Raw genomic sequence first — 15,681 nt, forward strand, 5'->3', positions numbered from 1 at the left:
AGTGTCCTTTCATTAGGCAAATTTTGTAAAATTTCGATTTTTTAATTTTTGATATTTAATTACGGCCTCTAGCGGTGGACTTACAATTATGAAAATAATTTCCAGGCTTTTCTCGAGGCAAATTTTGTTATAACATTTTTTTTCCCAAAGCTGTACTATAAACGGTTCCTGAGATATGGCCGAGCGCCATTCTTATTGGGACACCCGGTACATACACTTTCGGTTTATTATAATTTTAAAAATACCACCTGAAAGCTCAACATTTCCTTTATGTTCAGTGAAAACTATAATGCACTGTATGTTATAGAAATCAAGAAAATGTCAAAAAACGTTGTCACAAAGTCGCCCCATGGGTGGGGGTTTCTTTGTGACACGTAAATTTTTCTGTGATATTTATATGGAATTCTAACTGTGGCACAAAGAAACACCCGTACATTTTGTACAGACAACATTTTAATATTAAATGGAGGCAACATATTGTGTTAAAATATAAATTTACTTTGATAGAAATATCTTCTAAAAATTCTTCTAGACAAGTCAAAGTTTGCCTACTAAAATCACTTGTTTTGACGATGATCAAATCAGCTGTGGCATGACAAGCGAAGTTGCACTAAGAATTTTTGTTATTGTCCCCTAGATAGCACACATAGTCTACTATTGAAATAAAACAGTTTAATTATTCCAGCATTTCTAATGGCTCGGCCAAGTTAATAAGTTTAACTTTAAAGGCCACTGTCACAAAGTAACCTTGTGTCACAAAGTAGCCTCACTTTACGGTAGTAAGTTAAAATCATCATCATCATCATGGCATCTACACTCCTAGCGGAGTGTAGATGCCATGAACAATTTCCCTTCGTTGGCTCAGTGTAGATGGTCTTTAAGTTGTGATGGAAACACCAAATAATAGTAGCAGAGTTTATTGATGAGACTTACACTATGGATGTTGACCCGGGGTACTTTGAGTAGAGACTTAAATGATGAGCGTTGAAGACAATCACTCGCGTTAATGAATTAATAATAATTGCATATGGCTAAAATTGCATATAAATGGTGGGCTACAACAATGTTGTAAGCGACATATTGGGTCAAAGTGAGGTTTTAATGGGGTTTAAATGGGGTAGTGATGCGCATCATAAGGTGTTGCTTCCAGATAACACCTCTAGCCTCTCCTACTCAATTCCTATCCTCACCTCCGAGAAGTGTGATCCGGATCACACGGGTGAACCCCGGTAAACCTGAGCAACCCTATTGGAGACTGGGTAACAAACCCCAGTGGAAGGTGGGGTCAGGGCTGACGAGGAAGGGAGAAATGGTCCTCCGAAAAGGGGGTTCGGCATGAGGCTAACTCCCTCATCTCTTAAAAAAACTATTGTTACGAAATCTCGAGATAGAAAAGCCGGACTGAATTCAAGACGACGACCCAAGCACCGAACTAAGGACAATGATTTAAAAATCAGTACTTGGAATGTAAGAACGCTGTATAGGACAGCGGGACTAAAGCTGCTCCAAGATCAACTTCTAAAATATAGAATAGACATTGCAGCCATTCAAGAAATGAGATGGACAGGAACCGGCATTATGCAGAAAAAAGAACATGATATCTATTACAGCTGCAACCCGAACCGACATGAGTTCGGAACCGCGTTCCTAGTATCAAAAAAAAATAAAAAATTTAATTATTGGTTTTAAAGCCATAAATGATCGGTTATGTATCCTTCGAATAAAAGGAAAATTTTTCAACATATGCCTGACCAACGTGCACGCGCCAACCGAGGAAAAAGGCGAAGAAATTAAAGATCAATTCTACGAAAACCTTGAAAGAGCATATGATAACTGTGCCAAAAACGATATTAAAATAATCATTGGAGACATGAACGCCCAGATAGGAAAAGAGATTTGCTACCACGATTATATTGGTAAACACAGCCTTCATGACGTTACTAATGACAATGGTTTAAGACTTATTAGTATGGCAGCTTCCAAAGATTTAATTGTGGGAAGTACATGTTTTAATCATAAAAATATCCATAAAGCAACTTGGATATCACCAAATGGAAATACCACAATCAAATTGACCATGTTATAATTGACAGAAGGCACTTTACAAACCTAATGGACGTGAGAAGTTACAGAGGCGCAAATATTGACTCAGACCATTTCATGGTAGAAGCCAAGTTACGACAAAGAATTTCCAATGCCAAGAAAGAAAGGGGCACTGGACAAGTAAAATATAATTTACATATGCTAAAAAATGAAAACATAGAGGAACAGTTCCAGTCAAATATAAAAGAAATCCTAGAACACACCTGGGCAGTCGACCAGTCAAGCACGGAAATGTGGAACAACTGCAAGGAGGCTCTGAAGTTAGCAGCCGAAAGCACCTTGGGAATATCCCGAACCCAAGAAAGAAACGACTGGTTCGACCAAGACTGCAAAAAAATAACAGATGAGAAGAACGAGGCATTTAGGACCATGCAACAACGGAAAACTAGGACAACAATAGATAGATACAAAAACTTAAGAAGAGAGGAAAAACGCATACACCGAAAGAAGAAACGAGACTCAGAAAATGACATATTAGAACGGCTTGAAAGCCATATGAGTCACGGAGAAACAAGAAAGTTCTACCATCAAATAAATACCATTAGAAAAGGATTCAAACCGAGAATCAATTATTGCAATGATAAGGAAGGTAACTTACTTACCAACAAAGATGATATCCTGTTACGATGGGTAGGGCACTTTCAAGAGTTGCTGGAAGGGGAACCTACTAACAACATAGAGCTGGAATACCGAAATGAGGAGCTCGTGGAACCCCCCTCGGTAGAAGAAGTGAAAATATCTATTGAAAAACTAAGGAACCACAAATCTCCAGGCAGCGATGGCATCCCAGCAGAGTTATTTAAGCACGGTGGAGAGCAGATCACCAAGGTGATGCGAGAAATTGTTTGTAAAATTTGGTCTGAGGAGCAAATGCCTGAATAATGGAGTTTAGGCTTAATATGCCTGTTACACAAAAAGGGAAACCAACTGGAATGCAATAATTACCGCGGAATAACTCTCCTAAATACAGCATACAAGATATTGTCAAACATTTTACACGAGAGATTGAAGCCCTATACCGATACGTTTCTAGGAGAATATCAGGCAGGATTCAGGCGCGGACGTTCAACCATTAACCAGATCTTTACACTACGACAGATCCTCGAAAAAGCGCAAGAGTTTAACATAGATATGTACCATATTTTTGTCGATTTTTAAGCGGCATATGACAGTGTCTTAAGACCAAGTCTTTACAATGCTATGAATGAGTTGGGAATTCCAAAAAAACTCATATCTATGATAAAAGTGACAATGGCGAAGATGCAATCAGCAGTAAAAATTCAAAACTACTCGTCAACCCCATTCGAAATACATAAGGGGTTAAGGCAGGGAGATGCGCTGGCGTGTCAGCTTTTTAATGTAGCCTTAGAAAAAGTTGTATGAGACGCTAATTTAGATAGCAGAGGAACAATATTTAATAGATCAGTCCAAATTCTTGCATATGCAGATGACGTGGACATTATAACAAGAACCAGGGCGAGAACTGCGGAAATCCTAACCGATCTAGTAGCAGCAGCAGAACTAATGGGGTTACATATAAATCAAAATAAAACAAAATTCATGGCGACCAACACAAACACAAGAGCTGGAAATGTTGATGCAGATCTAATCATCAATGACCAAAACTTCGAAGCGGTCAAACCGCTAGGGATATATCTAGGGACATCGGTTAACCCCAATAATGACACATCTGAGGAAATAAAAAGGCGAATAATAATTGCAAACAGGTGTTATCATGGTCTATCAAAGTACTTATCTAACAAACGTCTGTCTCAAAAAACTCGTATAAGGCTGTATAGAACATTGATAGTCCCCGTTCTCACATATGGTTCAGAGGCATGGACGCTAACTGAACAGATGAATCCACTCTATCAATTTTTGAAAGAAAGGTACTACGCAAGATATTCGGAGCGGTTTGTGAGAACGGAATATGGAGGCGTAGATATAACTTTGAACTGCAGCATATCTACAAGCAAACGTTTGGTGGAAAAGATATTATCACTATAATTAAGCGAAATCGCCTGCAGTGGGCAGGACATGTAGCCCGAGCCCCTGAATCGAACATGATAAAAAGGATTCTAACAGCTCAACCCGTGGGAATGAGAAGACGGGGTAGACCAAAGTTGAGATGGATGGATGGGGTAACACAAGATGCCGAGAAGATCGGAGTCGGCAACTGGAAAGTGCAGGCAAGGGACAGAACAGAATGGCGTAGAACGCTTGAGAAGGTTGAGGCCCTCTAAGGGCTGTAGCACCATGATGATGATGATGATGTGAGGTTTTAATGCAATATTATTGTATATCCAAAGACCAATGCGAGCATCTTTCAATCTGGCTAAAAATATTTTGCCTTCCCTGAGTTTTTCGTACCGCAATGTTGGTATCCGTATGTTCATAAATGGCTTGTCAATGTGTTTTTTTCATCTCCTGCATAATCTCGATTCTGTCACTTACAACATTGTTGTAGCCCACCATTCAATTATTGGTTGTGTGACTTGGCATCTTCTACAATTTTTCTCCATTCGTTCCTGTTTTTGCTTATGGTTACCCATTCTCTGACTCCCATCTTCTTAAGATCCTCCACTATCTAGTTCTCTCATGTAAAATCTAGCTGTAAAAATCTATTATGTATGGAATGTGGTGATCTAACGGCATCAGAGATCAAGTGCTTACTGTTAAAAACCAAACGAAAATTGAAATTTTATTGTGATGCCTGTGAGGAAGGTTTTTACAAAGTTCCAATGCTTATTAAGGAGGTTGCTGAGATGAAAGAAAATCTTAATAAATTATTAGATCAACGTAACACTAGTACTGCCAGTCCGGTAAACACTGTTGATAATTGTAGTATGGAGAATGTTATTTCGGAGTTGTGGGACAGACAAAATAGAGCAAACAATATAATTATATACAACATCAATGAATCGAACAAAAACATTCAGAGCGAACGTAATACAGAGGATAATGCAGTGGTTAAAGAGGTTTTGGAAAATTTTTCAATAGAAAAAGACAATCTAAAAATATTCCGCATTGGTAAATTCACGGTCAACAAAGCTCGGCCAGTTAAAGTTATTTTAAAATCTAATGAAGATTTAAACAAATATTAAAAAATAAAAAGGAGATTAAAGTTCCTGGAGTAAAAATTTCGGCAGATGAAACTAAGCTTCAAAGAGAATACTTCCAGAAAATAAAGAAAGACCTTGAAAACATCACTGCAGCAGGGGATAATACCAAAACTATTAAATACATTAATAACAAACCCACTATTGTCAATAATAATGGACTTATTAGAAGAAAAAACTAAAATATGACCCTAGTATATGTCTTAATACTGATATATTATATTTAAATGCCCAAAGTCTTCTATGCAATAAAGATCAAATTTTGCAGGATGTTTGGTTCCATATGATCCTAAATTAATCTTGGTAAGTGAAGCTAGAATAACTAATGACATTGAAGATGTTGAAATTAACATTGAGGGGTACAATGCAGTAAGATGTGATTCGACGAGTCGTCATACTGGTGGTGTTAATATCTATGTAAAAAACTGTTTTCACTAGTCTGTTTTTAAAACTTTTACTCTGGAGGGTAACTATTGGTGCAAATTTATAAAAATAGCAATTGGTTCGTCTCTAGTGGTTGTTGGTTGTCTGTACCACTCTCCATCTTCCTCTGATGCAATATTTCTGGATAAATTTGTGGATATTTGTGAACTTTTTGCATCTGATTCTTTATGTATTTTAGTGGGGGATTTTAATTTGGATTACTTAAGCAACAGTTTTTATACTAATAAAATTAAAAATATACTAACAATGTATGGGATTAGCCAGCTAACTGCTGAGCCCACCAGAATTACTAATGTAAGTAAAACTCTTCTTGATTATGTGTTAGTTAATCAAAATAATTGCGTGTCTGATGTCCATTCTTCACCTGCAATTACCGATCATTCAATAATTTCAGTGAATTTTTCAAACTGTATTAATAACTTTACTAATTTATCAAGATCTTTTAGGAACTTAAGTAGTACTAATATGAATAAAATTAAAACTGATTTGATTTCATACCGTTGGTCTTTGGATGATGTTGATGTAAATATTTTATACCAAGAGTTACATGATACTTGTGGTAGAACATTAAATAATGTAGCTCCCATCCAAACGTATAGTTATGGGGGTCACTTGCCATGGTTTGATAATGAAGTTGCCAATAAAATAAGAGCTAGGGATAGCAGCTACAAGGCGTTTAAGAATTCTTTGGGTCAAGAGAGGGATAATAATTGGTTAACTTTTAAAAAACTTAGAAATGAGGTTGTGAATGTGTTGAATGTCAAAAAGGACCAATACTACTTTGATAAAATTAGAAGACTTCAAAAAAATTAGACTACTTGAAGACTTCAAAAAAATTAGTTAACAGGAATGGTCGGGATTTTCCAAATAATATAGAATTCGAGTTTAATGGTCAGAAAAGCGTATGTCATGATAAGGTGGACATTGCAAACAATTTTAATGTGTATTATGTTAATAGCATAGAGGATATAGTTAACAGTATGGAATTACAAGATTCTTGGATTAACGTTAATAGTAATTTATATATGCCCTTTACAAAATTTAAATTAATATCACTTTCTGACCTAAGACACATCATTAACTCTCTTGATAGTAAGTACAATCCACAAGACGTTCTTTGTAGTAAAATGATTAAAGAAGTATTTGAAACCATAGGTCATGATATTTTAAATTTGATTAATACTTCCCTAGATGGTGGCATTGTTCCATCTGAGTTAAAAATAAATACAGTTGTTCCTATCCCTAAAGTGACAAATACTATTAAGTTGAGCGAATTTAGACCTATCAACATGTTACCGGCTTTGGAGAAAGTATTGGAAACGGTTGTATACGAGCAAGTTCTTGATCACATAGATTTGAACCATATTTTAATTAATCATCAATCCGGTTTTCGTAAGAATCATTCATGTGAAGCGGCTGTTCAACTCTCAATATGTAAATTTAAACAAGAAATAGATAGAAATAATTATACAGTTGCAGTTTTTCTAGATCTTAAACGAGCGTTTGAAACGATTGATAGATACATTTTATTGGATAAGCTAAAAACCTATGGCATTAATGGAGCTGTTCTAAATTGGCTAAGGAACTTCTTAACTGACAGAAAGCAAAGAGTAAAAATTTCTGATGTATTATCCGAAACTGTCAGTAATAACGTTGGTGTACCGCAGGGTAGTGTACTTGGACCATTGCTTTTTATATTATATTTAAATGATATAAATTTGTTTGTGGACTGTGAATTTATTAACCTTTTCGCTGATGATACCCTTTTGGCTTGTAGCGATAGTTCTATTGAAGGGGCAGTTGACAAAATGAATCACGTTTTATGTTGTGTCTAAATACTTAAAACTTAATAAACTTAAATTAAACGTAAGTAAGACAAAAGCCATGATAGTTACATCTAAATTTAAGTACAGGAGTCTTAAAACTAACAATATAATGTTAAACATTGATGGGGAACCAATTGAACTAGTGACACAAATTAAATATCTTGGTTTTCAATTACATAATACTCTATCATTCGACAAGCATCTTGAGTATACGTGTAAAAAACTCGCAAAAAAATTTTATTTCTTTACAAGAATTTCTAAGAATTTGTCACTTCAGTCAAGGATCACTGTATATAAATCGATAATCCAACCTCATTTTGATTTTTGTGCATCCATCTTATATATCTTTTAAATCTTAATCAACTAGCCAAATTACAAAAATTACAGAATTGTGGAATGAGGATCATTTTACGTACAAATAGATTAACACCTGTCACATTGATGTTGAATACTTTGCAGTGGTTTTCTGTATCGCAACGTCTTTTTTATTTGACCATGATATTAATTTTTAGAATTGTACATGGATTGGCACCTAAATATTTTCTCGATCTTGTTAGTTACAATTCAGATATTCACCCTAATTTTACGAAAAATTCTAATAATATTTACATCAGCAGAACCAATACTACAGGTGCTATGAACTCACTTCTCTATAAAGATTTTGATAATTTCAATAAGTTGCCAACGGAACTCAAGTTGAAGACCTCAATTAACATGTATAGGAAAAATTTAAAGAATTATGTTGCAAATCGTATTTAATGTCTCATGTGGCTTCTAAATGTGTTTTTAACGGCGTGTAGTTTAATGTAATATTTTGAGTAATGTAGTATTTTTAATGCTTGTATTGTAATGGAATATTTTAAGAGATTTGTGTTTTTTGTTTTATTTTTATTATTATGACTTGGATATTCCATCATTTATTCTTCCATCTAGTTTTGGGAGAAACTAGATGGGAGTAAGTTGAAATACATATAGATAAATTCATGAAGAAATATGTGTAAACGCTACAGACCAGCGTTTCCCAAATGGTGGGTCGCGGCCCGGTACCGGGACACGAAAGCAAAATGCCGGGTCGCCTGGCTTTGCCGAATAGGTTTTTTTTTATAAATAAAAAGAGAATTAATAGCTACCATAAAGAATATGTGTTTGAATTTTCTCAGAACGCTCAATCTGAAAACCTTGTACTAGCTTCTTATGAAATTTCAAAATTAATTGCTGAAACAGGTTATCCACACACAATTGCCAAGAAATTAATAGCTCTAGCAGTGAAAATAGTAGCATCTCGGATAATATGTAATGAAAAGCAGGAAAAGCAAGAAGTGAATTCGCTGGCTCTATCAAATAACATATCGAAGCGTAGGATTGTGGAGATGGCAGATAATATTGAAGAAACTGTTATATGTCACTTAAAGGACTATAACTATTTTTCCTTTCAACTTGATGAAAGTACAGCCATATCAGATAATGCTTATCGAATATGTTTTGTAAGACACGATTTTGAAAATACTATTCACGAAGAATTTCTGTTTTGTAAATCTTTGTCAACAAAAACAACAGCTGAAGAAATATTTAATCTGATTGCTAGCTACATATTAGTCATAATGGAATTGAATAGAATAAATGTGTGGGACTTAGTAGCGATGGATCACGGACAATGGCAGGCACTCGTACTGTATTTTTTCCGGGGATCAAAGCCTTAGCACCACAATATATTTGGGTGCATTTAGCATACACAGAGAGGTATTAGCTGTCAAAAAAATGCCACTGATTTTAACCGAATCTATGAAGGAGAGTTTAAATTTTTTAAACTTCATAAAATTTCGCCCACTGAACTCACAAAGTATTCTCTGCTTTGTGCAAACAAATGGGAAGTGAACATGAAGATCTTATTTTGCACTGTGAAGTGCGTTGGCTATCAAAAAGGAATGTTTTAGAAAAAACTATTGAACTGAAGGAAGAAATTTCAATATTCTTAGAAGCACACCCACCAATGGCTAGGGATGCAATATTTAAATTTAAAGACAGTTTTCATGATGTCAATTGGTTAATGAAGGTAGCCTAACTTTGTGATATTTTTGATTACTTGAACAATTTAAATATGATATTACAAGGTAGCAATGTAACTTGTATTTAAAGTACAGGAGAAGGTGAAAGCTGCAACAAAAAAAACTTAATTTGTAGACACGTCACGCGGAAGCAGGAAATATACAAAGCTTTTGCAAAGCTAACGGAACTACAAAAAAAAATAATATCGTAAATTCATTGTCGGATGAGATTTCAGCGGCTTTCAAGAAACACCTGCTAGGAGTGGACGCAAGAGGCAAATCTGAAGGAATACTTTCCCTCATCCACAGCAGCAAAACGTGGATAAGGTATCCATTTTTTGCAATAGACGTATAATCCGAGGCAGAACTTCGGATTTAGATGTTGAGTCAGTAATTGAACTATTTTGTGATAGGGCACTCAGAGACATATTAGAAAAAATACCACTGATAGATTTTTGGCTGTTTTGCCGCTAGGAGGAGGTACCGAGTTTTAGCAGAAAAGGCGATAAAATTTCTAATTCCTTTTGTTACGACCTATAAGTGTGAGGTAGGGTTTTTAACACTGCTTTTCCTTAAAAATAAATATAGGAACCATTTGGAAGTCGAACCGGACCTGAGGATAAAATTAACATTTACTTCTCATTAATATTTGATTATTATTTTGCTTTATTACATTTTTGTTTATTAAAATATAAATATAAAGCTGTAATAAATATTTAAATATGTTTTCTTGTACACACACCAGGCTATGCAAAAAATTAGTGGGTCACGAAGGATAAGCACAAAAATAACCGGGCCACGGAAAAATAAGTTTGGGAAACGCTGCTACAGACTATTAAATAGGTATCCTTTATTCCAAAAACACCAATCCAGTGAGACCTAATATAAACTATGGATGCAGATATAAACATCATCCTAAATGAAGAGTAAATTGTAGTCAAATTCCTACACCTACTCGACGGAAATTAACAAGGAGATGACCTAGATGATCTGGCATAATTTTAATATTTAAAAGCACCTTTCAGCTGTCATTCTTAATTAATAATTATTAAACACTTTTAATATATAGATCAACTCACTAAAGCAGTTTTATCACCTATAACTTCAACTCGTAAAGCAATTTTACAATCTGTTGAATGTTACTGTAATAATTACTGTAGTTACTGCATTGAATGTAATAATTACTTATATAAGTATAGCCTAAGAAGGGAAAATATAGATATTATATTATACAGATTTTTTTGCAGTCTATTACTCACACAAGATATTTCGAAATAGTCTTAAAATGTCTAGGATATATCCTTATTATTATGAATCTAATACAAAAATAAATCAACAGTCTGGAACAAATAATAAAAAATAATAACATATTTACCAAACTTACCAGTTTATCAAGGTGCTGAATAGCCGGTTGCAATTGCTGAGCTGGTTGTTGTACAGTCTGTTGATTGGTAGCTTGTGGCATTGGATTATTGACAACTTTTGGATATCCATTGCTGGCAGGATGGTCAATTTTCTTCTTCTCCGGCTCTTCCTGTACAGCTTTGGTACTCATAAGCTTCGTTTCCCATATTTGTTTTAACTCTTGAAGAACTACTTCATCTACACCGTCTTCAAGAAAGTGTTCTCTCACTCCAGCTATAACGTCATCTATCACCTCTTGATATACTCGGACGACATAGTTCTTACAAAGCAGTGAAGACATTTTAAGAATAAGTAAAGGATATATTCGTTAATAAACAATGGGAGAGACCTTACTACAGGATCTAGAAGGAAAACTAGGATAATCTACTACCGTTCGTAAATATAGCGAATAACGTTTACTGGATATGTTAGTAGAAATAAAAACTAAGAACTATTTATGGAGCGCATTCTCAAATCTAATCATATATTAAATGTTGCTTATTAATCTATTAATTTATCACTTCCACCATCTTGTAACTTGTAACACCAGAAATAAATGAAAGGTGAGGTTAGAAACCGCACGGAAAGGATGCTCACTGCTCACCACAAAAGAGAGACGACCGAGACAGAGAGAGACAGAGATAAAATGTTCCCACTTTCTCACTGATCATTGGCAATCGCCACAGTCTTGACGTGAATCGAATGATAAGAATCGAATGATCATAGGCGTACACATGTTTCAAGTATAATTATAAACTAATAAAACATTGGTAGCGTTAAACGCTGTGTCTAGCTAGGTACACGCTAAAGTGTACGCAAATAAAAAAGTTAGGTACACGCGAATTAAACTTCATCAAGCCAGTGACGTCATTATTAAGCGTGCGCAGTGACTTTATATTTTGGTACACGCTATTTTGATATGTTTGTTGTTTGTTTGATAGAAAATATTTTTATTAAGGGAAGGGGAAGGGAAGCAAAATTATTCAGATGTTTCAAACTTAATTGTAATAAAACAATATGCATATAAAAGTATATATTCAGGTTAAGCAAAATAAATATTAGTTAACATGATATATACAAAATACTGCTAAAATAATTTTTATACGTAAGTTAATTATACCAGTTTATTTGGTGTTTATTTTTATTTATACAGGGAGTTGAACTTGTTACGATTTTATCCCGTATAACATAATAAACCTTTATATTTTTGTGATATGGAAGTTAAGAAGATTTCGAACATAAAATAAAATATAGGGTGTTCCATTTAAAAAACATAAGTTTGGTACGCCAGTATATTATCGAACGCCCTGTAACATTCTAACTAATTTTAGTAATTTTGTAATATGAAGCTCAAAGTTTGCTAAAATTTTTGATACTAACTTTTATTGCTATCTATTACTATAGCGGATCTACTGAGCTTTATCACACTAATCAATCGCCCCGTATATTTAATCTTATTACTTCTGCTACCGTTAATCACGAATTTTTGTCTCTTATCTTTTTCATACTGTTATAGAATGTTGTTAAACTCATTAAAAGAACTAAATAATTGTCCACACTCCATATAGTTAATTAAAAAAAAAACACTAAACAAGTAAAAAATAAGGAAACTCTTTACAAATCAATATTAAAGTGTAAACATAACCCGATTAGACAAATTCTAACCACACTCTGACACTCGCGATACTTACAGATACTTAATACCACAGCATACACGCGGCTCAAATTAGCGTGTACCAAAAAACCTTTTTTATTTGCGTACACGTTAGCGTGTACCTAGACACAGCGTAAATTTAAATGCATCAATGATAATATATTTCTTAAGCTTATTCCAAAACTTCTATTAGCTCATTGGATATGAGATTCGTCATTACTTTTTTCTCAGTTTATCTTTAAACGGACTCTCATTCTTACTTGCTGTAGTTGTAGCATAACTGTGGCTTCTTCTACTTCTAGATTGTCCATTCCACCGTATTAATACCTTTTGAGTTCCACTCTAATCGTTTAATTAGAGGTTTACAGTTGTCGCATTTTCATATTTTACATATATCGACTATTCATAATCTGTAATCTGTGATCTATTCTGCATTCTGATAGTGCTTTATTAAGATAGTGACTGTTTCCTCTGTGTCAAATGCATTGTGGAAGTCAACAAAAATAAGAACAAGGGTCTATTAAATTTTCGACTAGAGTTTTAGGGCACTGCAGATGGTCATTTGTCCCATGGCCTGATCCAAACCCTGCTTATATATTTTTCTGATAATTTAAGAAGGCTAAAAATAAAAACTGGATGAGAGCGGCGCAAGATAGACTGGATAGAAAACACGCCTATGAAAAAAGCCTATGTTCAGCAGTGGATTTTTGAGGCTGAATGATTGATTTCAACAGGCTCGGCCCATTCTATGATCGCTTGCGTCCGAATATTGATTAATAGGGGAGGATAACTTGCATGGTTAGATTGATAAACTCAAGAATAATGTTACGTTCCAAGTTGAAGGAATACCTCGATTGTCTAGATCAGGCCTTCTTAACCCGGGAGCAGTCGCGCCGTGAGAAAAATCCACATTTTATCCTTTTCCGTGATAACTTAATGAATAATTTTTCATTTTTCAACATTGCTTTCCACTCGTAAGTGCCTCGAGAAAGATGGTAGTAATGCGCAGAATTTTTTTTTTATTTTTTTTTTTTGGAATTTATGGCTTTGGTGATATTTAATTAGCTTCAAAATTGTTATAAAATAGATATTTTTAACATAACCAGTAAGGGACCAAAATTCACTATCATTCATCAATGTTTATACAGTGATGAGCGCGCTAATAACCGGCAAAATAACGTAAAAGATGGAAAACATAATACATTGTGTAATAAAAAGAGATGAAACTAGTAGAGGTGAAAATTATCGATATAAACGTATAAATTAACATTACATTACATAGTTTCCCACCTTTAGACATCTGTGACAGGACGTAGTATGTATCTCCGATACATCTAAAGGTGGGAAACTATGTAATGTTAATTTATGCGTTTATATCGATAATTTCCACCTTTACTAGTTTCAACTCTCTTTACCTCACAATGTATTATGTTTTCCATCTTTTGCGTTATTTTGCCGCTTATTAGCGCGCTCATCACTGTCAGGCCCGGCCCCAGGGGTGGGCGAACTGGGGCGGAAAATTTGGGGGCGGCAAATTTTAGAGGACAGCAAATTTTTGAAATTGAAGAAATAATAAATTAGGTTTTTAATATTATAAAAAATCAATATAATGGACACGAGCGGCAAAAATACAACTGTAAAAACGAGAATTAAATAAGTGAAACAATAATAATTCCTAGGCTCATTCGACGGAAAATCCACAACCCCGCCTTCTTCTTCATCGCATAAGAATAGAGGGATCAGAACTACCCGTCCCCACCCTTTCCTCCCAGGATTGTTTTTATGGTTCAGGTGCCGTTAAAAATTTTATTGTATGCTTTTATTTCGTTTAATTGTATAGGCTTGTAGGTATTTTAATCTGTTTAGTTTTTAAATCAATTTATATCAATTAATTGTTGTATATGGTAGTTTCCGTACCGGTGTGCCAGGATACTCTTAAGTATTTGGTGTTATTAAAAATAATTGTGTAAGATGCAATAATGGATGAGAAAAAACGTCTTTCTGGTAGTTAGTATAGGAAAAAGAGAGCAGAGAATGACATAGAAACAAAAAGGCTAAAAATTTCCCTAGGTAAAATTTTATAACCGTTACACACTGATGCCGAAAATATTGCTTAACATAGAGAACATACAGCTGCTACCGCTCCCTTTTAGTCTGATAACATTCACCTAGACCTAGGCCTATCATCTGCATCCAAGTCTACTACCGTCCCCTCCCAGTCCCCAGGACAATCATGAGCATCTACGTATGCTACTGATGACACTACTACTGTCACAGGTAACAATATTATTGATTATGATCAAGTAAAAGGGCAAAATAAAATTAATGATTTTGTAAGAACAACTTTGGTAACAAGAGGTCACCAGCCAAAATTATCCATAGCAGAGGTTTGGTTGTACCCGAAAGATAATTTTTTAGATCCTAGATTTACAACTAAATACTACAATTACAAAATGTGCAATGGTTAAACTGTTGAAAGTGGTTAATTTATTCTAACACAAACAATTCTGTGTATTGTTTGTCTAAAATATTTTTCAATGTCAAAATTAAATTTACTGAAAATGGATATAATAATAATTGGAAACATATGGCTGGAGCTTTGTCCAGCCATGCTAAGTCTTCAGCTCATCTACAGTCACAGCGACAGTGGGTAGAACCATAGACGAAAAAATCCAAGAAGTTCTAAATTCAGAAGCTCGTCATTGGAAAAATGTAACATAAGGACTTATATGTATCAATAATACAGTTCTTAGCACAAGTGTGTCTTCCATTGAGGGGCGATTCTGATAAACTTTTTCATCACAACAATGGTAACTTTTTAAAGTTTGTTGAGCTCTGTGGAAAATGTGATTCTGTTTTACAAGAGCGCATTAGGAGAACAACGAATGGTAGTAACAAGCAGCATCACTAGTTGGGATAACGTATTCAAAACGAAATTATTCAGCTACTCCATGACCAAATCAAAAATAAAATTTTAGATTAGGTACCGACAACCTCGACTCGGATACGAGTCATGAGCAATGAATGTGCAAATATAGTAATGTAGTAAAATTTCATGAAATTATTGAAAATATAAATGTGTTTTT

The 15,681-nt window shown here is 34.5% G+C and overlaps 1 protein-coding gene across 1 annotated transcript in view; it reads right to left on the bottom strand.

The window, feature by feature from the left end:
- The window catches only part of LOC114329482 (transcription initiation factor IIA subunit 1), a 43,046-nt gene extending 31,487 nt beyond the window's left edge, over positions 1-11,559 (bottom strand). The window contains exon 1 of the mRNA XM_028278609.2: positions 10,922-11,559. Within this exon, the coding sequence (XP_028134410.1) occupies positions 10,922-11,242 (321 nt within the window). The 5' untranslated portion in view covers positions 11,243-11,559. The remainder of the gene's footprint in view (positions 1-10,921) is intronic.
- Positions 11,560-15,681: the final 4,122 nt, after the last annotated feature.

Source organism: Diabrotica virgifera, chromosome 7 (assembly GCF_917563875.1).
Source record: "Diabrotica virgifera virgifera chromosome 7, PGI_DIABVI_V3a".
NCBI classification, from domain to species: Eukaryota; Metazoa; Arthropoda; class Insecta; order Coleoptera; family Chrysomelidae; genus Diabrotica; species Diabrotica virgifera.